This window comes from Corythoichthys intestinalis, chromosome 17 (assembly GCF_030265065.1).
Source record: "Corythoichthys intestinalis isolate RoL2023-P3 chromosome 17, ASM3026506v1, whole genome shotgun sequence".
NCBI classification, from domain to species: domain Eukaryota; kingdom Metazoa; phylum Chordata; class Actinopteri; order Syngnathiformes; family Syngnathidae; genus Corythoichthys; species Corythoichthys intestinalis.
Window position 1 is genome coordinate 44,466,763 of NC_080411.1, and position 22,758 is coordinate 44,489,520.

General features: G+C 38.6%; 1 protein-coding gene across 6 annotated transcripts in view; it reads left to right on the top strand.

The window, feature by feature from the left end:
• Nucleotides 1-22,758, top strand: part of dcc (DCC netrin 1 receptor) — a 520,661-nt gene that overhangs the window by 332,790 nt on the left and 165,113 nt on the right. For all 6 annotated transcript variants that reach the window (XM_057819874.1, XM_057819873.1, XM_057819875.1 and 3 more), the window contains exon 12: nt 2,828-2,877. In XM_057819874.1, the coding sequence (XP_057675857.1) occupies nt 2,828-2,877 (50 nt within the window). The remainder of the gene's footprint in view (nt 1-2,827; nt 2,878-22,758) is intronic.

Sequence of the window (22,758 nt, forward strand, 5' to 3'; positions counted from 1 at the left end):
CGTACTCTTACTACGAGAATAAAAGTCGTATTGTTATCTAGGGCTAATGTACCCGAATAAGGAGCTTTACCTAGTGCGTTGCCGCCTCCGTTATAATCAACAATATTGAATTTAACATCTGTGTTTTAGAATCAGTTTAACCAATAAGGAAATCCTAAATATTTTGGCTCACCTAGATCAAATTATTATCCATAGAATGATTTATAATTTAATGCTTTGTCATAGCTCCTATAGATCGGGTACATGTACGTAAAGTGCATAGCAGGTTACTACTACATTACCCCTATGTAATAATAAGACTTTTTCTCGTGGCAATAGTAGACTTTAATCTCACAATCATTTTTTTGTTGTTGTTGTTAAATTAGTATTGTTGTGAGGCTACGGTTTCATTTAGATTCTTTCATTGGAAAGAGAAAGGAGTTTTTTGTTAAAAACTGGATTTTCTACAGAAGTATTATTTAGAACATTATTTCAGATTATTTATTTGTAAAGTAAGAATTAAAAATACAAATATTATTTTTTTAAGGATAATTCGCAAATACAGAAGAGGCATTATTTTTTTTAAATCATAATTTCATTCCATTTTTTTTTTTTTTATTATTGTTCTATTATTTTAGGAATAATAAAGCATGTTCAGTAACCTCTGAGAATTTACAGTGGTATAAAAAAGTATCTGAACCTTTTAGAATTGCTCACATTTCTGCATAAAATCACTATCAAATTTGATCTGATCTTTGTCAAAATCATACAGATGTAAAAACAGGGCCTGCTTCAACGTAAAAACCCAAACATTTATAGATTTTCATATTTTAATGAGGATAGCATGCAGACAATGACAGAAGGGGGTTAAAAGTGGTAAATGAACCCTCTGCCTAAGGAGACTTAAAGAGCAATTAAAACCAATTTTACCAAACAATTGAAGTCAGGTGTGTGTCCAATCACTGATGAGTGGTTTAAAGCTGCCCTTCCTATTATAAAACACACACCTGGTAAGACTTGTCTTGATGAGAAGCATTGTCTGATATGTATCATTGCTCGGTCAAAAAATCTGTCTGAAGACCTGTGATCAAGGATTGTTGATTTGTATAAAGTTGGGAAAGGATACAAAATCAACTCTAAAAGTCTGGATGTTCATCAATCGACAGCCAGAGACGTTGTCTACAAATGGAGAGAGTTTGGCACTATTGCTTCTCTCCCAAGGAGTGGCCATCACCAAAGATGACGCCAAGAGTTCGGCGCAGAATACTCAGAGAGGTGAAAAAGAACCCTGTAGTGTCTGCTAAAGACTTACAGAAATCACTGGCACAGTCTAATATCTCTGTGCACACATCAACTAACTGTAAAACTTTGACCAAGAATGGTGTTTATGGGAGGACTCCACGGAGGAAGCCACTGCTATCTAAAAAAAAAACATTGTTGCTCGTTTAATGTATGCAAAAAAGCACTTGGACATTCCACATAGGTTTTGGCAATTTTTTGGTGGACTGTTGAATCCAAAGTTGAATTGTTTGGGAGTAACACACAATGCCATGTGTGGAGGAAAAATGGAACAGCTCACCAACATCAACACCTCATCCCCACCGTGAAGCATGGTGGAGGAAGCATCATGATTTGCATCTGTTTTGCTGCCTCAGGGCCTGGACAACTTGCAATCATTAATAGAAGAATGAATTCAAAAGTTTATCAGGATATTTTGCAGGAAAACCCGAGGCCATCTGTCAGACAATTGAAGCTAAAAATACGATGGATGCTCAACAAGACAATGATCCAAAACACTGAAGTAAATCAACTTCAGAAGGGTTTATGACGAACAGAATACACTTTCTGGAGTGGCCAAGTCAAAGTCCAGACTTGAACCCAATCGAGATGCTGTTGGCATGACCTAAAGACAGCGATTCATGTCAGACATCCCAGGACTCCGACTGAACTACAGCAGTTTTGCAGAGAAAAATGGACCAAGATTAGTCCTGATTGATGTGCGAGACTGGCATACTATCCTCATTAAAATATGAAAACCTACAAATGTTTGGGTGGTTTTAGTTAAAGCAGGCACTGTTTTTCATCTGTGTGATTTTGACAAAGATCAGTTCACATTTGATGGTGATTTTATGCAGAAATGTGAGAAATTCCAAAAGGTTCATATTCTTTTTCATACCACTGGATGTCTTTGGTTATATTACTATTATTGTATTATAAAACTGAATTTTCTATCCAGACGGAGGAGGCACACTTTAAAAATATTAAAGTGATAATGGATCTTTGAGTGAACTTTGAATAAAATTGAAGTATCTCGAGGCCGGGCCGAGTGTCCTCTTTTTTGGAAGTCAAAATATGATCACACTGATGTTATATGAATGATAATGAATTTCAGAAGTCTATATATTCTCACTATTTGCTTCATTTAGCATGAAGGAGCAGTTGTGAGTTCAAATCTTGATTGAGTTCTGAGAGCTGAAGAAGATCTTGGTGCAATATATAGAGTAATTCACAAAGGTTGAGTCTTCTTCTCTTTTGAAGAAGTTTCACCTTTAACCATAAAGGATTCTTCCATTATAATGTTGTGTGGAATCCCTCCACATATGCCATGGTAGATGTGTTCCCTGATTAACATTGTGGCATGCCTATATGACAATAACACTGATGTTGTGAATTTCCCATTAACTGGAAAGTTGATGGCTGATGCAAGAACTCAGGCTCAGGACTGTCAAATTTCTGACTACTGATTTGAAAAATGACACATTACACGAAAGCCTTAGAAAATATATTATACGATGTGTATATGTTTTCACCATTTGACCACCTTTTTATGTTTTTTTGTCCTCTACAGTACCAAGTGCTCCTCCCCAGAACATCACCTTAGAGGTTGTGCTTTCCAGGGTAAGATGATATTCAATTTCAAATTATATTTGATGTAAATATTAACATACTATTAGTATTCAGTATGAGCAATATCTCAACCTTTTCTTCATTCTATTGGGATGTGCCTGTCAGAGCATTTGTTGATTATCAGTGGCATAAATGTATAAAAAGAGTAACATGATTAACATTTAACCATGATTGCCTTCTTTTTTGGAAGTGCCCTTTAGCCCTATGCATGGCCATTCTACAAGTTGGTATGCAGCCTCTGTGGGTTTTTGAACCTGTGACATGGGAGTGAGGAGAATTCATTCATAATAAATGCTCTAATGAACCATGGAAACATTTTGGCAAATTAATAATTGATGCTCAGGTCAAATCCTACGAAGATTTAGCACCACCATCTAAAGTGTGTGCTAATCATGCAATTTCCTGCTTTCTAGTAATCTCTTTACAATAATATGAAATATACTCAGGGGTGAAAGTGGCTAGAAGTTTTTGCTGGAATCCCCTGACATAAAGCGCAGCCAGAATTTTTTTTTTTTTTTTCTTGGCGGTAGGAGTGGGGGGTCAAACCTCCTAAACCCAAAGAAATGCATAGAAAACTGCTTTCGGGAGTTGTACCTATTACACACAACAGGTTTAACACATGCATTTTCTTGTGCAACAATGAAAAATAAAAGCATTGGTGCTTGGGACTATATTAAATACCCTTGCCGCGTCATGTGGCTCCCCTCGTTTTGCGCTTGCTGTGAACCGCTCTTCACACTGGGCTGACTCTACTGTGAAAAAGGCCTTTAGGCTACTGGATTACACTGACTGTAACAAGGCATACATGAGAAACTGATTTTCATTCAAAATTGTATTTTTTCAATGATGTGCAAAATAACAGTTAAAAAAAACACCATACAGGTAGCCCATCCTCCATGCCCTCATTTTTATTTTCCCTCATTACCTCACATCTACAGTGTGGCGAATAAGTATTTAGTCAACCACTAATTGTGCAAGTTATCCCACTTGAAAATATTAGAGGCCTGTAATTGTCAACATGGTTAAACCTCAACCATGAGAGACAGAATGTGGGGAAAAAAAAAAAAAAAAAAAAGAAAATCACCTTATTTGATTTTTAGCCCTGTAGTGGCCAGACATAGAAAAAGATAAAAGAAAAAAAAAAATCAACCACTTATATGGTGTTGTAGGCCTTTGAAGATGAAAATGAAGTGTTTGCAAAAAAAAAAAAAAAAGTTTTTGTAATGTTTTATGAGAATGTTGTAATCTTGCAACGCTGGCTAAATGGGGTTAGCAGGATTTCCTGACTCTAACCCTAGTTGTACTCATTGTCAAATCAGATACAAATGTTTATATCTCAGTAAAAAAAATACACTATGGGTTAATTTGCACTGGTTGATTGCTTGTTACATAGCCCCAGAACAGTACATAATATTAATAATAATTTCAACAGGAGTCATATTTTTACAAATAGCATATTTATTTAGAAACATAGCATCAGCAACAGGTGCAAGCCATGTGTCTGTCTCCCAGTACATTCGCACTCCAGCCATTTGTACCAGGCCCATATTGAGATACATGCCCATCATTCGTTCTATTTCTTCTTTGTTGGTGTTTATGGATATTTCATGTGTTTGAAGGCTATACTCATTTGTGTTTATTGTGAGTGACTCAATCATGTCTTCAGACACAAATTGTCGGAAGCATTCCAAAGGTGTGTCGAGGGAATTAACATCTTTTGTGAGAGGTGGGCCAGAAATATCCAAATCTAGGCTGATGAAAACTTTTTTCTGCCAGCGATATCTGTCAAGGGGCATGGCTTGTTTGGCTGGTTGGGGCCCAATGTCCTCATTGGCTGGGCAGTCAGTGGGTGGATGGTTTTCTTTGTCCACTACTTCGTGGGTTTCGTCATCTGACTCTTCGTGAGCTTCATCAAAGTCTACTGTATGTCCACATTAATCTCTTCATTTTTGACAGCATCAATTATCTCCTGCACAGTGTAGGAGGCATTTCTCCTTGCTGAAGACATTCTGAAATGACAAAAACTAAATGGAAATGACATTGGTACATGGGTGGGGGGGCAAAGTACCTATTTACACATCTCACTAGTCAAACAATACTGCCTGGCCAACCTATTGTTTTCTAATTATCAGGTGAGAATGTTCAAAAATGTGAAACCATCATCCCAAAAGGAAGGCATATTGCATTTCTACAAAGATAATAATGTCTGCAATGGGAATGCATGTCCGAACGTTGTCACCTTTTCTTGGAACAATGCAACAGGCACCCTTCAGCATCCCTCCAGATCTACAGTAACTGCTTAGGTGATGAATCGAGCCAACACAATAGGCACATATCTACAATCAGAATGAGAAACTGAACTATTTTAGGTGATTGCAATTATAAGCAGTAGAAAGAGGGATGCTATTGCAATATATTTCAGTAATACAGCTTCTTGTGCAGTGGGTTCCAAATAGCCCTGGTTTGGAAATTAAAAATAAATATAAAGCCTATATAATACGGTACAGTATATCTGGAAAGTGTAAAAGATGTATGTAATTTTAAAACATATTGTGAAAAATAGAAGGTCCCTGTCAAAATGTCTATTCAGGCAACACTTAGCCAGGTAACTTGTAAACCTACACCATGGCCTTTTTGACTACCCAAGGGCCAGAGTTGTAAAATTACAACATATATACAAGATGCTGTAATTTACATTTGATGAATGTATTTCACAATAATTGCATATGTACATCGTCTGGTAAGTGTAATGATTACCACAAAATATATTAAAGGCATTATACTTATTTAAATCTGATAAATCCAGTCCAAGGAACCAAAGTGTTGTTGCACAGGGAAAATTCTGCAGATTCTAAAAGTCCTGGAACTGTGGGCAGGGCTTATAAACAGATTTCCTATCCACACCTATTGTGAGGCTGAACAGTAGGACCCAATGACTATACTAATGTAGAAAAAAAAACAAAAAAACAAAAAAAACATTTCAACACTTTTTTACAAAAAATCTACAAAAAAACTTCAATGCCCTTGCTGATCAAAGGAGATTTTAACTCAAAATCTCTCGATACATGGCCCCATTCATTCTTTCCTTTACACAGATCAGTCGTCCTAATGCCTTTGCAGAAAAACAGTCCCAAAGCATGATGTTTCCACCCCCATGCGTCACAGTGGGTATGGTGCAATTCATTATTATTTTTCCTCCAAACAAGAGAACCTGTGTTTCTACCAAAAAGTTCTATTTTGGTTTCATCTGACCATAACACATTCTCCCAGTCCTCTTCAGGATCATCCAAATGCTCTCTAGCGAACCGCAGACGGGCCTGGATGTGTACTTTCCTCAGCAGGAGGACACGTCTGGCAGTGCAGGATTTGCGCCCTGTGTTACTGTTACTGTGGTCCCAGCTCACTGTAGGTCATTCACGAGTTCCCCACGTGTGGTTCTGGGATTTTTGCTCACCGTTCTTGTTATCATTTTGACGCCACGGGGTGAGGTGAGAGTTGAAAGTCCGTGTTGCCCAACGACAGCCCCAAAGCATCACTGCTCTAGAGGAGATCTGCATGGAGGAATGGGCCAAAATACCAGCAACAGTGTGTGAAAGGCTTGTGAAGAGTTACAGAAAATGTTTGGCCTCCGTTATTGCCAAAAACATAACAAAATATTGAGATAAACTTTTGGTATAGTCCAAATATTTATTTTCCACCGTGATTTGCAAATAAATTCTTTAAAAATCAAACAATGTGATTTTCTGTTTTTTTTTTTCCACATTCTGTCTCTCATGGTTGAGGTTTACTCATGTTGACAATTACAGGCCTCTGTAATATTTTCAAGTGGGAGAACTTGCACAATTAGTGGTTGACTAAATACTTATTTGCCCCACTGTATATGCAAAACCTCCATTTTAACTACCTAAGAACATAGGATGTACCGTACATTAAGATGGAAGATAATGTAAACATTTACTTATTTTTGGCGGAAAACAGACAAGACTGAAAAAGCAGTTTCTGCTCTTGCGCTCCTCTTAAATTAAACTGCTGCATTTTAAGGCAAAAGAACTGTTCTGTTTGACAGAACAATATGTCTATATGCTGCCATAGCAGATTTATGGCGCATTAAGCCCCAGAACTATTTTTCAATTTATCAGTTTTATCCTGTAAACCCCCGTTTACAGATATCGCACAACCGCTTTTGATTCAACCCAGCCATAAAATAAAGGTAATTAATTATATTTATTATTTAAAATGTCTGTCATTTTTAGCTTAGAATCATTAATCGGTGTCTAATATTTCGTTTAAAAAACAAAAAAGACTTTAAAATATTATTCACTTGCATATTTTTAACTTTTAAACAAATTATGTCACAATGAAAAAAACTGTGTCTGTAAATAAGTCACAGATATCTACCTCATAACTATTGCTTTATTATATTTGTTTTGTTACTGTTGCATTTTCTCCGATATGTTAGATGATAAATAACCGATCCAAACATAGAAAAATTGAGAAAAAAAAAGTTTAAAAGGGTAAATATATGAAAAAGATAATTCTCGACTACTCCTTGATGTCTGCGATTTCTGCATCGCGACCCTTGTTATATCACCATGTTTCACCCAAAAAGTCCCCCCAAAATCCGACTGTGGCCATTCACAGCTGTGTCTTGACACTTGGTTATACAGGGTGACCTAAAAAAAAGTTTACACTCAGTTGACTGCTTGTTTAAAAGCCATTGAAACATATCTAAATAGGTTGTCATGCTTAAGTGATTCATTAAGGTCACTCAATGCAGCTGGTAATCTCTCGTCTCGACAATTCCTGTGCTTATGCTGAAAATGAAGAAAACTTTAGCTGTACCCAGAGGTTGCGCTAGACATTTTCGTTGTCTGTCATTTTAACTAACAGGGTCATAAAAATCCGGTCATAATCTATTTTTACCAGTCACTGAAATTTTAAAAATGATAATGATGACATATTCAATAGTATTTAGTTTTCATTCATTTTTAATTTTGTAACGCTTGCTTGGCGGCGAAAAATTAGACACTGAAGTTGTATTTTTCTTTCTTTTTACTACTTTACCGCCAACAACACCAACAAAACAACTCCACTCCCAAAGAAAAAGAGGCAACTATATAGACCCCAATCACCAACGTCACACAATGATCTTAATTGTGGTTGTCAGCCCAAAATCTTCTAAATATATATTAAATGCATCTTACCAGATATAAAATGACTACTACATAGTCTGTGGTGATCGCTTGGTGCCCAGATTTATTGTCGAATTACAGCAGTCCATCTCGCTCTCCTCTTCGGGTCTCTCAGAATACGGTAGAACTTCAAGTCTCTCCGTCTATCTTCTCTGTTACTGCAACCGACCGCCACACACGCCTTCGCCATTTTGATTATTAATGTTAACGAGCAGAAAAACACGCCGTAATAGGAGGCGTGTACGTAGCAGTAATCTGTAAACACGACGAGCTGACGGACAATATGGCTGCTCCAGTCAGGGGGCGGAGTTGTGACGTCATGTGATTGGGGTCTATAGACAAGTTTCCTGAGCGAAATATGGGCGCCGCCATCTTGGAAAATGTCTGCTTCGCACTTCCGGTCCGGTTGAGTAGCAGTGTATTAGCTGTGTATTGACGACGATAAAACTACGAAATCAAGCCAGAGCAACCAATGGAATCTTCAAAAATTGATTCAGCATGACCTAGATGACACGTAGATGAGATTGGATAGCAGTTCGTGTCACTTCGTTGATCATTCGTGGACAAAATTATTAACAACGGTCAGCCTGTGTTAACGTGAGGAATGGATTGATACTACGGCCATTAGTGACCAAAATGTGGTGAAAGTTATATTACATTTGCCGACTGCAGAAGGGCTGACATGGATTGTTTTGTTACAAGGAAATGCTACGAGGTTATGTACATATGATGTTAACACAAATAGTATGTCATTCTTTTTTTCTTTTTTTTTTTATTGCAGGCATTGATCGCAATAAAACATTTAGACATGATTCTATTTCTTGTTTTTTTAAAACGATTGGTGCACTCCAAAACAGGTCAATAAATCACATTTATAAAAGTATTGCAAAAATAGCATACGAGAATGTGATATCAGACCGCAGAGCTCCGGAGCCTCGTGAACAAATAGCGACATCACGGAGGCCCTCGGCGGCATTTAGATGTGCTTTTTTCCCGTCCTCGGTAATTCCAGCTCCAATAGCATATATTTAAAGATGCTGCCGTTCACAAGTTCGTAGTTGGATCACGGCGATCTCGGCGAACCACAGTCTGTCACAATTCCTGCCTCTCTCTCGGCCTCTCCCGGGAGTCGAGCTGTCATCATCATTGTGGAACGCAAAAGATATATGTTCGATATATGTCCATCAACGTACAAGTCAAGTTCTCTTCCCTTTTATAACAGCGTTTCCCAGCTGTAAACAAACAAATAAAAACTTGTAACACTTGGATTTATGCGGTGCATTCAAACAGGATTAGCAACAGGCGGATAGCAGCAGTAGCAGAAGCTAGTTGTTGTAAAAACAAACTTCCTAATTACAATCATCATCGTAATATCAATAGAAAAGGCAACAAGTCGTTTCATGCGCCAGATTTTAGGTTTCGTATTTTTAGAGCACATTACCTTCCATAACAGCGGGGGCATGACTGCAGGAGCTGTCAGTTTTGTACATCTCCTTCCGTCCCTCCTGTATGACGAGTACGAGCACCCATGGTTTGGAAATCGACATGGTATGAAGCATGGAGGCCTTGGCTTGGTTATCCACCCGCCTACATCAAAATAACATTCCCGGGATCTTGTATAAAGACCTTCCAACTTCGATTCCACCGCCATTGACTTCAATGGTAAACAGGCGGAAACGGAAGGGGAAGGAAGACATAAGGAAGTAAACCGGTACCTCGAAAACTTGTCTATACACAGGCGGCAATCTAGTCCACCAATTGGATGACGCGCTGGCACACCGGGTGCACCAATAAGAACCTCGCGTTGATGTGTCAATCACGTTGCTGCCGCCAGACCCCGGTGACGCTACAATATTCTGACAGAATAGCCAACGACGTCATGCATTAAGAGAGACAATAGCTAATTAATATGCTAACTCGCCACCCTGTGGTCTGGGGTGTGAATTGCAACCTGTCAAAATGACGGGCGGACTTCAGTTTTTTCCGTCACCGTTTTAAAAAAACGGTCAACGACGGAAAATATCCGGTTAACGCGACCCCTGGCTGTACCTGAATTGCTGCGTGCCGGTCTGACACCTACTGAGATTGCAGCAAATCTGAGAATATCCAGATGTGCAATCTACAAAGTTTAAAAGAAGCTGAAAGATACTGGAACAGCCTCACGAAAACCTGGGTCTGGAAAACCCGATCTGTGCGGACCAAAAAGTTGATTGAAAAGGTGATATGTGGCCACCCCAGAGCCCAGATCTCAATCCCCTGGATTATAGCATATGGGCAACTGTGGAGGACAGTGCCTGTAAGAAGCCACAAACTTCTGTGGCAGCCTTGGAGAGGTCCATTGTTAGATCTTGGGAAAAGATGACAGCATCCTACATAAAGAAGACCTTTCAAGCGTTCTGCAGGCGCCTGGAGGCTGTTTTGACACTTAAGGGAGGACACATTGAAAAATAGAGTGTACTGTACATGTTCTTTACAATAATGTATAATTTGTGATTAAATTCTAATTCTAAGATGAATAAACATGGCATTTAAGTTGTATTATGGCAGTGTAAACTTTGTTTTGGGTCATCCTGTACATGCTACATGCAGTTTTTGGGTCAAAACAAGGTAAGAAAGCAATAATATCTCGTTAAAAACATGGCGTCTTTAATTCTGCTCTTTCATGCTCTCGCCTCCAGATAGGATTTCGCTGTTTGAAAAAAAAATATATATATTTTTTAAATGCCCTCCTGTTCAAAATTTTTCTTCCCCCCCAAAATTTAGATTTTAAGCTTTCCAATGATGTATCACACATACATATCGGACAATTTTGAAATTTGGTCAATTGGGGGTCTCAGAGAGGAACTTCAAGTCACCTGAGTGTTTTCCGCCACATTTTAAAGTAACAAACATTAACAATAATAAGTGTGACTGACATTATGTGCAGTGAAATGGAATATATTTTGAAGATAACACAAATATATATATATATTTTAATATACTATATACCAGTAAATAAATAAGTAGCCTAACATGGGTAAATGAAAAGTCCAAAGTGCACATAAACTAAAGTATATTGCCAAATGTGTCTCATTTGAGACAAACATTTCTAGACTTCATTGCAGTAAAACAAAAAAAAAACAAAAAAATGTTTAAAACCTTTTTGTGTTCAATCTCACTTTAGTTATACTTGTTTTACTACGAGAACTGCATGTAATGCTGAATCATAGGCGGAGTTTGACTTTTGTGGCAGGGGGTGCATAACATGTCGATGACCCTGAAACGCAGTGTCAGAAATAAAATTACTTTACAAGATATATGTTTGGGTAGTATCTTAGCCAATGTTCGTACATAGTGTGACCGCACACGAGGTAGGCCTGGCCAGGAAGGAGCTTGAGTTCTTTAATCAGAAAAATGCAGCGGGTTTCCCTAAAAGAAAAAGGCCGAAATGTGGCACAAACAGTAACAAAGCAAACAATCAACTAAAATGTCCCCTAAATGGCAACTTAGGTCTGTTCCCATCAAAATACTAAAATGTCTTGAAAATGGCAACTTAGGTTTGTCCTCATCAAAATACTTTCTTCGCAGTCTCTCTGTCAATCTCCTTCCGCCTCCCCCTTCGCTTCATCGGGTCGTCTTTTATATTGGCCTCCAGGCCAGCTGCAATTAAGTGGCTTAAGCAGCCACACCTGGATGTGTTGTGCGGCACGCTGGGAAGTGTAGTCTTTGGGCTGGCGGCCATTTTGACTGGATTCTTCAGCTCTGGAAAAGGAATGTAACGGCCCTCCACTACCTGTCCCCGCCTGATGTGACAATAGGCATCCGAGCTGTGTGTGTGTGTGCGTGTGCTTGCCTGTGTGAGCGCGCACGTTTTTCTGTCCCACCTAGTGGAGAAGTAGCCTTCTCATCCTTTTTGACTGAATATTCCAGCAAGGAATATTTCTAATAATACGTTGAAAATGAGCATTTTTATTGTTTCCCATTATTTTTGAGGGGAATTCTAAATCAGGCTAATTAGGACACCTATGCTTTTGGCCAAAGATCGTCGTCCATTGAAAATGGTATGGCTGGTGTAGGCGCTGTTGTACAATTAACATCTTTAGGTGGGGGAAAACTGAAACTCACTCACTTTCACACCATTTTGGCGGTGCTCTCCGGTGTTTCATGGTCCACATCTTCAATCCTTGGTTCTCGATCAGTAGTTGTTGTCGCTTCTTTAAAGCTTAGGTTAAAAAAAAAAAAACAAAAAAAAAATGTATCTTGCCCTTCTGTCCTCAGGTGGCTTTGGCTAAGCAAAGCAAATGACCGACTCTTAGGTGCTAATCACATGATCTGTTCGAAAAATACTTTTGACCCGTTATAAATTTTTTTTTTTTTTTGTTCATTTAATTCGTTTTTGTTGTTTGTTTTATTGCTTTGCAACTTATATAGACAACATATTTGCGGCAAAGTCTTGATTTTAAATTCATATATAGGAAAGTGAATTAAATGCAATGACATTTTCGGCCAGCAGGGGGGGCTAGCCCCCCCTTAATATCTGCGTATGTGCTTAATTTATCATTTATTATACAAATAAGAAAACATATATACAAATTCAATTTAAAAAAATGTTTAAAATGTTCATTATATTTAAGGACCACATACAGGTTTCAAATTTTAAAAAATCTGAACTTTATGTTCATTATTTCTGGCGTAAGGCATTATAACATTAAAGATGTTCTGCATCTCCTCATCAGAGCAAATCAGATCAAATAAGCCTCTTCTACTCTTTCCTTTCTCTTGAAGATCAGAGCTAACTAGCAATCAGAGCTAACTATCCATGCTGATCACATGTCAGTATGTGAGCTAATTGAATGGTCAACTGGAGTCCAGGCAGGGTGGTTTGCTGTGCGCATGCGCACATCAACGCAAAACGACTGTATCGTCGGACTCAGATACATGGCTGGGAAAACATTGTGTAACTCTGTTAAATAAATAATACATATCAGTGGAAACTTATGATGCCACATAAGCGCTTTATTAGGCTTGTTGTTAACACTTGTGTATAAAAGTAAACATATTTTTGGGATCAAAGCACCGTTCCGTTTTATACCGGAACGGCATTCTTTCACCTCTAATTATACTTATATGTTATCCATGTTGTTTGGGCTGTCCCAAACGACTAATTTTCTCCCGATCAGTCAGCCGACTATCTTTACGATTAGTCGACTAATGTAATTTTTTTCCCTTTACTAATTTAGCAATTAAATTTTCGCTGGCGCTTATTAATTCACAAAAAAAAAAAAAAAAAAAAAAAAAAAAAAATTGGGGAAACTTAAATTCTTTTAAAGTACAAATAAACATGTAAATAAGCATAATAAATCACAAATAAACAATGACTTCAAATGCTGATAGCATTTACTAGTATAAAAGAATAGAACGTAAACAGATTCGGAACACTGACTTTGCCTTTCCAAAATGATTCAAAGCAATTCTGATAAAAATATGTCTAGAATTAATATTATAGTATAGTACTATATACAGTATGTTAGTATTATAATAATTAGAATAATTACTCATTGCCAATCAGCTTTTTCATCAAGGGTGTCATTTTAAAGCTATTTTTAGTGTAGAATCTAAATTCTGAAGTATGTGGGATCTCCAGAACTCCAGAAATCATTATTTGTATGACGAACATGACGTGCTTTTATTTTGAAATGTTCACCGGAAGATGGTTCGCTAAACCGCTAACCGTAAGCTTTACACTCTGTAAAAAAAAGAACTTTTCGTCATTGCATTTGGTGTCAGAAATATATTTTTTAGTTTTCATTTTTTCGTTTGCAAATGCTCTTAACCAGCGATTTTTCATGTTTGAAGTGTCACCTTTTAACCCTAAGTTTGCGTTTTGGAGAAGACTGCTAATGTTTTATAGCAGGCTAAAGTAGGTTGTCTTTTGTCCCCATTAGCCTCAATGGAGCAATCCCAACGTTTACAGTGTTTCGTATAGATGTGTTTCCTTATTTTGTATGTTAGAACTTTAATTCTACGAAGTGTTGATGACCAATAATCATCTGCGAAAGGAACTGGAGTCTCATTTGCCATCAACATGGACGTACAAATGTATGCACACACGCACGCGGCGATAAAACGCAGCCATGAAAATTACCGCCCTAATTTTTATTTACCGTGCGATAAATGGACTCATTGCATATCGCGACAGGCTTAGCAACTTCAATAAAACATCTTGTTAGTTAGTTATATGGACTTACGATCCGCCAGCTTGTTGTCTCCTGTCGTCTCCCAAAATTACAACTGGGTGTCGGCGCTTTAGGTGTTCATTCACCGAGCGTCCGACATTCTCAACTTTCCACGCATATATTTTTTTTTTAACCCTTCATTAACAGTCGACGAACACAACATGTTGACTTCGACAACGTCGACTAGTCTGGACAGCTCTACCTGTTATACTGAAGCAGCTCTAATGACCAGTGTGTGTTTAAATATCCTTGGTCAAATGAGAAGATTCAGATTCTGATGTTATTTGGACCCACGAGTGACATAAGATTTTAATTGAGTCGGGTTGAGATGTAAACTAAACAATCGATGAAAGCGATTTAATAGACAATGATTGTTGATGGTTATTTTTGACATTGCAAGAAGAACATTGCCATCAGTCAATAGTTTTCAATTTTTTTAATCAACCACTGTTAGAAATTGTGAGAAAAATATAATACAGTGTGCAATAATACAGTAATATTGTCCATACACATGCCTCGCACTAAACTGTTTTTTCCCCTTGACAATAAAACATTTAGTTCATCCAAAAGAATACGAAAAATGAATCCAAATATAATCTGGACGTCTCATAATTCATGTCCATAAAGAGGAGGTACAGATCGTCTGTGGAGAGCTGACCTCATTTAGTTTCTGTCTGGTTACCATCCTGCATGTGATTGATATTTCTCTGCTAAAAGGGCTGATCGATGCACGATGTCAGCGCTGCAATTTGATGTTGAGAAACAGCGAATGGGGCTTTTCTTACCAAGAGACTGACTTCAGTTCAACAAAAGCATAACTGTGGTTTGATTCACTAATGATTATTCCGATGATGTTGCATGTTCCTTTTTGTGTTTTCATCTTTTGTTTGGTAATAGATTTGGTCATTTCTGTTTGTTCGGATTTCACTGTAACATTGCATTTCCCATTGTGATTCCCTCTGTGAAGTGTTTTGGAACTCAGTCCTTGTCTAGAATGGTCAGGATGAGCTCTGCTCTCAGTGTCCCAGCTGGCCATGGTATATTTGAGCTGCAAGCATCTCTGCTCATGCATGTGGGTGATGTGGCTGTGATAAGCTTTTGAAATGGGAACCAAAATGAAAAAGGGATTTGCACACCTGTCCCAGACTTCATAATGCACATGTGCATGATAGGCACCAAATTTTGTCTGTGTTTGTTTGGAAGCTTAGCAGATGCTGCCTTATTGTTGACAGAACAGTGACACGTTCGCACACATCAAGTGTAATGAAATGTGCAAGTGAATAGTATGTAGCAGGTAGTAGTTGCAGACACTGGGACCCCTAGTATATCCCATATTTTTACCCCATAGTCTGTAAAAGGAATGAAAATAAGCTGTGGAAGCTATGAACATAAAATATTTTATCATACCTGAACAACAGTTGCAACGTAAACCAAATAATGGCACCCATGGAGTGTAACCTAAATTTTTGTCTGTCATATCTTAACTACACACCTGTGGGTCATATTACAATCAATGAATGCAACAAAACGGCATATTAATTTCTCATTTCTTTTGCTATAATAACTTTTTATGATGAAACTGCAAAAAAGCACAAAAATTGTTTACTGTACCATAAAAATTCAGATTGATGGAATATCTGGTATTGAGACAGGTTGTGATGTACGTTCACAGAAATTCATAATTAGAGATGTGACTGAAAATTTGGCGCCGAATACTGTAGGCCGAAAACAGCTAAAATGGCATTTTCGGTTTTCGGTTAAAGGGCCGAAATAGTATGAAGAACAGTAGTCCTCTTGTGATGATGTCATCAAAACACGGCGAGAAGCATCACTACTGGCTCACAGCCAGCATGTCCGCAGTTTGGAAGTATGTTGAGGTATCAAAGATATATATAAATTATTAAATGACGGAAAATAAATTAAATTTGCTGCTATACGCACATTCCAGTGATGTTTTTGGCAGCCCTTTTAATTTTCGTCTTAAGTCTTTTTGGACGATAATATTTTTTAGTCTTAGTCATATTTTAGTCATCTCAAAATGTGTTCGTCTTCGTTTAGTTTTTGTTGACTTAAACTCAAGACTAATTTAGTCTAGTTTTAATCGATGTTTATTAAAAATGCTTCGTCTGTAAAATTTTAAAAAATGTACTCCCACAATGAATAAATAAATAAAGGTTTCCAACTACTGTATTTTGAATTTTTGAACATTGACAGACAAGCGCATATTGTAGCATCTACAAGGACAACGCCACCATGATGAAGTTATTTTCAAATAATTTTACCCACCTGGACGTCATGAACTGTATGTAAAAAAAGTTGCCCGAGAGTTTAAGAAGACATTCGCCGTTAGCATTAGCCTATTGCTAACGCAAACGTGAATGCTAGCGCTACATTTAGTGTGTGATGATCACTCAGCACAGACCTTTACAGGCTAAAGACATTGCATATCTTCTTTCGCCAAGAAAACAAATCTTACCGTGTGTGCAAGCCTTCATGGAGACTGGAGACGACACACTGGTAACTCAGGAAGGGGAAGAGGGCGCAGCACGTCACGAGTGAGACAACCAAACACTGCTACGATGCAGGCTAACTACACATAAAATGTCACACATTGTAAACCTGTGACAGAAACTAGTGCAGATTTTCATCTTATTCTCCTCTCATCAGACGAAAACTGGCATACGTCTCGTTATGTTTTAGTCTCCCAAAACACATTTTTAGCTGTTATTGTCATGAAAAATGTGTTTGTTGACGAAATATTTTGGTTGTTGTCATCGTTGACGAAAACAACGCTGCCGCATTCTGAAGTTCCTTTCCACTGATGTCCGCATCACATTGAGTACAGTGCATTTGATCCCGCGCGTGAGTAGTTTGGAGCGAACAATATACAAATAAAATAGAATTTAAATGCAAACATGTGCATTTGCTGGGGTTTAGTACAATACGTTTATGCCATGAGCACTTCTTTTTGTCACATTTTTTTCCTCGACTTCCGCACCCCATCTGCCAGTCGGCGTTTAATCCGGCTGGGAGCGACTTCGCTTGGCTTTGTAACCGCTAGAACTCAGCCCGCTCGCCTGGCTCACCATCGATTCCACTTGTTGCACAAGAAATCCCCGGGTCTTATTTTAAGGAGTAGGATAATTTGTAATAGCCTTATAAAGAGCTTTACTATTTTCAGCAAGAACGGAATAGTTTTTTGTTATTGTTGTGAACTACAGTTCCACACAAACATACTGTACTGTATCAGGATCTCATTTAGCTTAGCAATTGGGGGCAATGAGACCTGTTTTTCGAGTGTCCCAAACTTACAAGAAAACACATTTATCAAGGTTTCATTGGCCGTGACAGTGTTGCTATGATGACGCCAGCACCGTTCAGAGTTTGCCACAAAACGGTCACTCCCGCTGGCAACGCACCCTCCCATGGGGTTTCAGAATCGACACCTTTCAAACTAAGGCTACGTTCATACTACAGGTCTTAATGCACGAATCCAATTTTTTCGTGTTTTTCCGACTCGAGTGAGGCATTAACTTGACGGTCTGAACGTGACAAGTCGCATAGAACTGGACCATTTCGAATCCGATCTGGGTCACTTTCGTATGTGGTTCAAATCCGATCTGGGCCACATTTTTCCAGACTGTCGCGGCAGTATGTAGTGTCCAGTCTTCCAAATCGGAATTCATGCAGCAATTACGTCATGAAAAAGCGAGAGAGACGCCACGGTAGAGGTGCAGCTGTGCGTTATTAGCACCTAGCTTGCCTTGAACACGGCTTTTTAGGAAGGGTCGGACTTGACAACAGTCATAAAAAAAAATAAAAATGGGTTGAAGATAAGCCTGAGAATGATCGGTTTGCTCTCTACTCCATATGAGCAATATTTCAACTCCTTCGACGGCCAAGAGTCGGGGCAAACTGCCGGTATGTGCGTGTGACATGCACGGACAGTGCGTGCATGCTATCGATCCATATAAACTTTGAATATAAGCCTAAACGGGGATTATTTATGTCTGTTATTTGTGTCCTCTTTTTAAAAACCAAAATATGATATCCCTGGAATGACGGATGACAGCCAGCATGTGGGGTCATTTGTTTTGATGCTTCTGCGCATGCTGGTCGTCTTGCTCAGCGTGTGTCGGACTGCGAATTAGTGCGCATGTGTAATACTTGCATGGTCTCAGTGGACAAAGGCTGTCTGAACGGGCATGCCAAAAAAACAGATATGACAAAAAATCAGATTTGTACATTAAGACCTGTAGTATGAACGTAGCCTAAATGTCTTGAGCCTCCGGGGTTGTAGAACCAATGTCAAGGCAAAGGGCATTAATTGTAAAATAATGACAAAAATTATATTGATAAAGAAATGAAATAAAAAATGAATTATATGCATGTATATTTTCCGTTTTTTAGGTCTAGTGTTTCCGATATTTGGTTTTCAATACATCCATACCTTTTATGAATGTTTTTGTGTGGGTAATGAGGAATAACTAACACAAGCATAGAGGGACAAAATGTAAATGCCACACACTAATGCTTTCACTGTTCAAACAGACCATAATTGACATGACATGAATTCAAGATGCATACTATGGAACCCCAAAAGGGTCCAGATTAAATAAAAACAACATTTTGAAATAAATACCATTTTGATAGATAACTGACAAATTGTGTGTTATGGCCCCTAAATTATAAAATAAGGTAATGATATTATGAAAAAGATTTTACAAGACAAAAAGCGTTTTTCACAGTCATTTTTTTCATGTCTTTTTCTACAATGGCCTTTATATTTCATTATGTCGTTTTCCAGAACAATGAAGCGTGTGCTGTCACTCAAATACATAAAGCGGAGTCAGTTAAGGGATCGGCTTGATAGTGGAGTCTGGCTAGCTGCGCCAGCATTTGGGTCACTTTCAGAGTTACTCAGAGAAGTTGCGAAGCGGTTGGATAGTAATGAAAGTCCTTCACCTCAAGCTGAGCGAGAACTTCAGCAACAGTTTTGATGAGATGCTTTCTGGAAGTTTACCTAACCGTTCATCGACGCTACCGAATGCTAGCGACCAGACTCCACCATCCAGCCAATCACTTAACTAATTCCTCCCTATGTATTTGATTGATAGAAGACAGTTAATTGTGCTGACATTATGAAATAAAAAGGCTATTGTGGAAAAAAGGCATTATGAAAAAAAATACTTTGTGAAAAACGGTTTTTATCTTGTAAAATATTTTTCATAATAATATTACCATATTTTACAATTTAAGGGCCATATTACACAATTTGTCTGTTGTTTATCAAAATGATATTTATCTCAAAATGTTTTTTTTATCTAATTAATTTGGACCCTTTTGGAGTTTCATAGCATTCTAATAATAAACCTTCCATATGCCAAGGCTCATCTACTTGTACAGTATGGAACCAAAAAGACAGGTTTTAAGCGCTGGTAAGTAAAAATGCAGCAATGAGCAAACTGTTTGACTTCACTGGTTCATTTAGTTGTCAGAAAACTTTGAATCCCCCTGCTATTTAGAAGTTGCCCCAATCAAATCAGCTTTTCAGAAATCAATTTCAAATCTGGCATTTCCAGAAGTCCTCTCCTCAATGGAGCGTTACTGTCAGAGTGGCTGCAATTGTTGCACGCTTGGATGAATACATCCCTCTGTGGGAATATACTTGAAATTCTCTTGAGAGTCCTGGCAGGGTCTGTCTCACGCTGGACTTTTAGGGTCAGGATTAAAATGGGATTGTGGAAATGAATTTAACACATACATCCCACTTTTATGAGTGAGCAGAACATTTAGTCGGTGTCATGTTGAGTCACAGTGGGAGACTTGGATCAATTCAAGCTCTGACTCTGGGCCTTTCAGAAATAGCAGTCAATAAACATCTAATTTAAAGTATTCACTGCCATTTATGGTCGTAGATATATATCAATGACAGTGAATGATATAGGGATTATCCCTTCAAGTTTTCCATGCAAACGCCATCATGTTCAAAAGACTTTCAAGACATATCCGAAAAGACAATTTCCAATTGACTGGGCATTTAACCTATATATATTTTTATAATTAAACAGTACAAAATAAAAAAATTACAACAATACAAAACAACCAGTTCACGTAATATATATGTACATCATTTACCATCTTTAATTTCAAAATCCTATATAGTAAATGGAGAGTATATATAGCGCTTACATAGCACATTTATCTACATTGTTACACTGCCCAAAGCGCTTTACATTAGCACACATTTAGCTTTTTACGCATACATTCACACATCAATGGTGCTGCTGCCATACAAGGCACTGCCAACCCATTGGGGCCAAATTAGGATTCAGTGGCTTGCCAAAGGGCATTTCGACAGTGGGCAGTTGTAGCCGGGAATCGAACCACTGACCCTTCGGTCCCAGGACAACTTGAGCTACCAACTGCACCACGACATGCAATGACAGCTTTGCGGCCACCACGGGGGCTCTGCGTAAACTGCTTCTGCGCGAAAGTAAAGCATTCAGCGCATTTGTAGTTTTTTTGTGTGGCAAGGTTCCTGCTACCCTTCTCAAAGTTAATTAGTGCCGGTGAAAGCAATTACAGAACCCCTCAAGACATAAAAGAGGTTTCATTCAACTATCGTAATTTCTAGACTATTGGGCCCCCCTCATTACAAGCCTCACCCAGTACATTTTTAAAGGAAAAACCATTTTGTACATACATAAGCCTCTCCTGCCTATAAGCTGCGTGTGCCCACTTAGTAACATGAGATATTGACAGAGAAATACATAAAGTTTTCAAAATTTTAATAACACAGCTTAACTTTTCGTTCCAAACAGCGCCAGGAAACACGGCAGTTATATAGCGGCGGCACGGAAGTTACATAGCCTCAACACGGCGGTAACAGCACTAAGTGGGCTGGTTATCAAAAACATAAAAGTCTTTGTTAGCTATCTTCATCTTCCTCTTCCTCCTGTGCACTCAAACCATGGAAGTCTTCACCCTCAGTGTCGGATATGAAGACGCTCGGATACACTTCGCCGCACACCCACTCAGTCTCTCCTTCGTTGTCGCCTTCAGTGTCTCCCATAATGAGGCAAATTCACTTCTGAGCCTGTGCCATCCTCCTCGTCACGCAGCAGACTGGCCCCTCGAACCCTGTTGGTGATGGCGGACTTCTTTCACACTACACCGCTTCACGCTGCCAGGCTACCTCGGCATACCTGTGCAAAAGCTGCTCTTCGCATGCGGCGAGTCTTGGCAAACGATCTCTCGCCGTTAGTCATCTAAGCTTCCATACAACTCGGATGGCCAATTTAATTTCTTCTAGCATTTTCCATGATTCGGGTCTGCCAATTCTACTCATGCACAAAGACGAGGGTCCGCCACCTCTATTCATGAACAACGCACATTGCAAGTTAAACCACCGGTAATAGTGCAAACTAGCGTCTTCCTCGACGCATATATTCCACGTGTCTCACTCCCACATCCCATACTCGAGCGCCCCTGGCGGCGGTCAGAAAAATGCACAAATTGGCCGCATCATTGCACACGGCGCAGGACCCAAAATGAGGGAAAAAAGTAGCGGCTTGTAGTCCGGAAATTACGGTAGTTTTCAATCGACATATCATCACAAATGTTATGAAAATATTTTATGAAGGTTGAAAAGTTACCTAGCCTTGCTTTAAGTCATTGTATAAAATATACTGTACATACATAGACAGTAGTATTATTGCTGGTAATGCAAACACTAACTATAGATGGCCCTGCTCTAATAATTTAAAGTAGTCTGTCATGCCATTAACAATGCTAAATGGGGGTGGGGCTCAAGTGAAGCAATTAAGTCTTGTACATTCAGGTCACCACAGTGGTTAGCAAGACTGCCTCAGTTATGTTTCCCTTTGTGCTTTTTAAGCTGGTTGTATTTTGGAAATGTGTCTTCTTAGAAAATCCAACATTTATTATAGATGAATTCAAACTTGTACATAGCATAGGTGTGAATGGTTGTCAGTCTCTGTTTCAGTCATATGATTAAGTGATCCACAGTAGTCCAGAGTGCCTGCCTACCCTATAAGCATGTGCGCGCATAATATATATATATATATATACGTACATATATGGCTGTGCTAATCTCAAGAATCTAGAATTGTGGTGCAAAATGTCCATCACCCATATGATTCATTTGAAAGAATAATCATAATAAAGGACAGACATACACTGAGAACGGCATACGAAACACATCTGTCAGTTTTTTTATCAAGCGTGCAACAAACACACACATTCATCGGCACACACTATCAGGTGAGTAAACACTCAGAATGCAATCTGTGATTGTTTGTTCATGTCCTCTGGGTGAAAGCTGCAATCACATTGTGAATATCTGTGTTCTTCCAAGGCACACAATCGTGTGGTTAAATTTGGTATGCCATTGCCAATGCACAGAACTTGCACCTAAATCGGTGGCGAAGTAAAATTGTGCT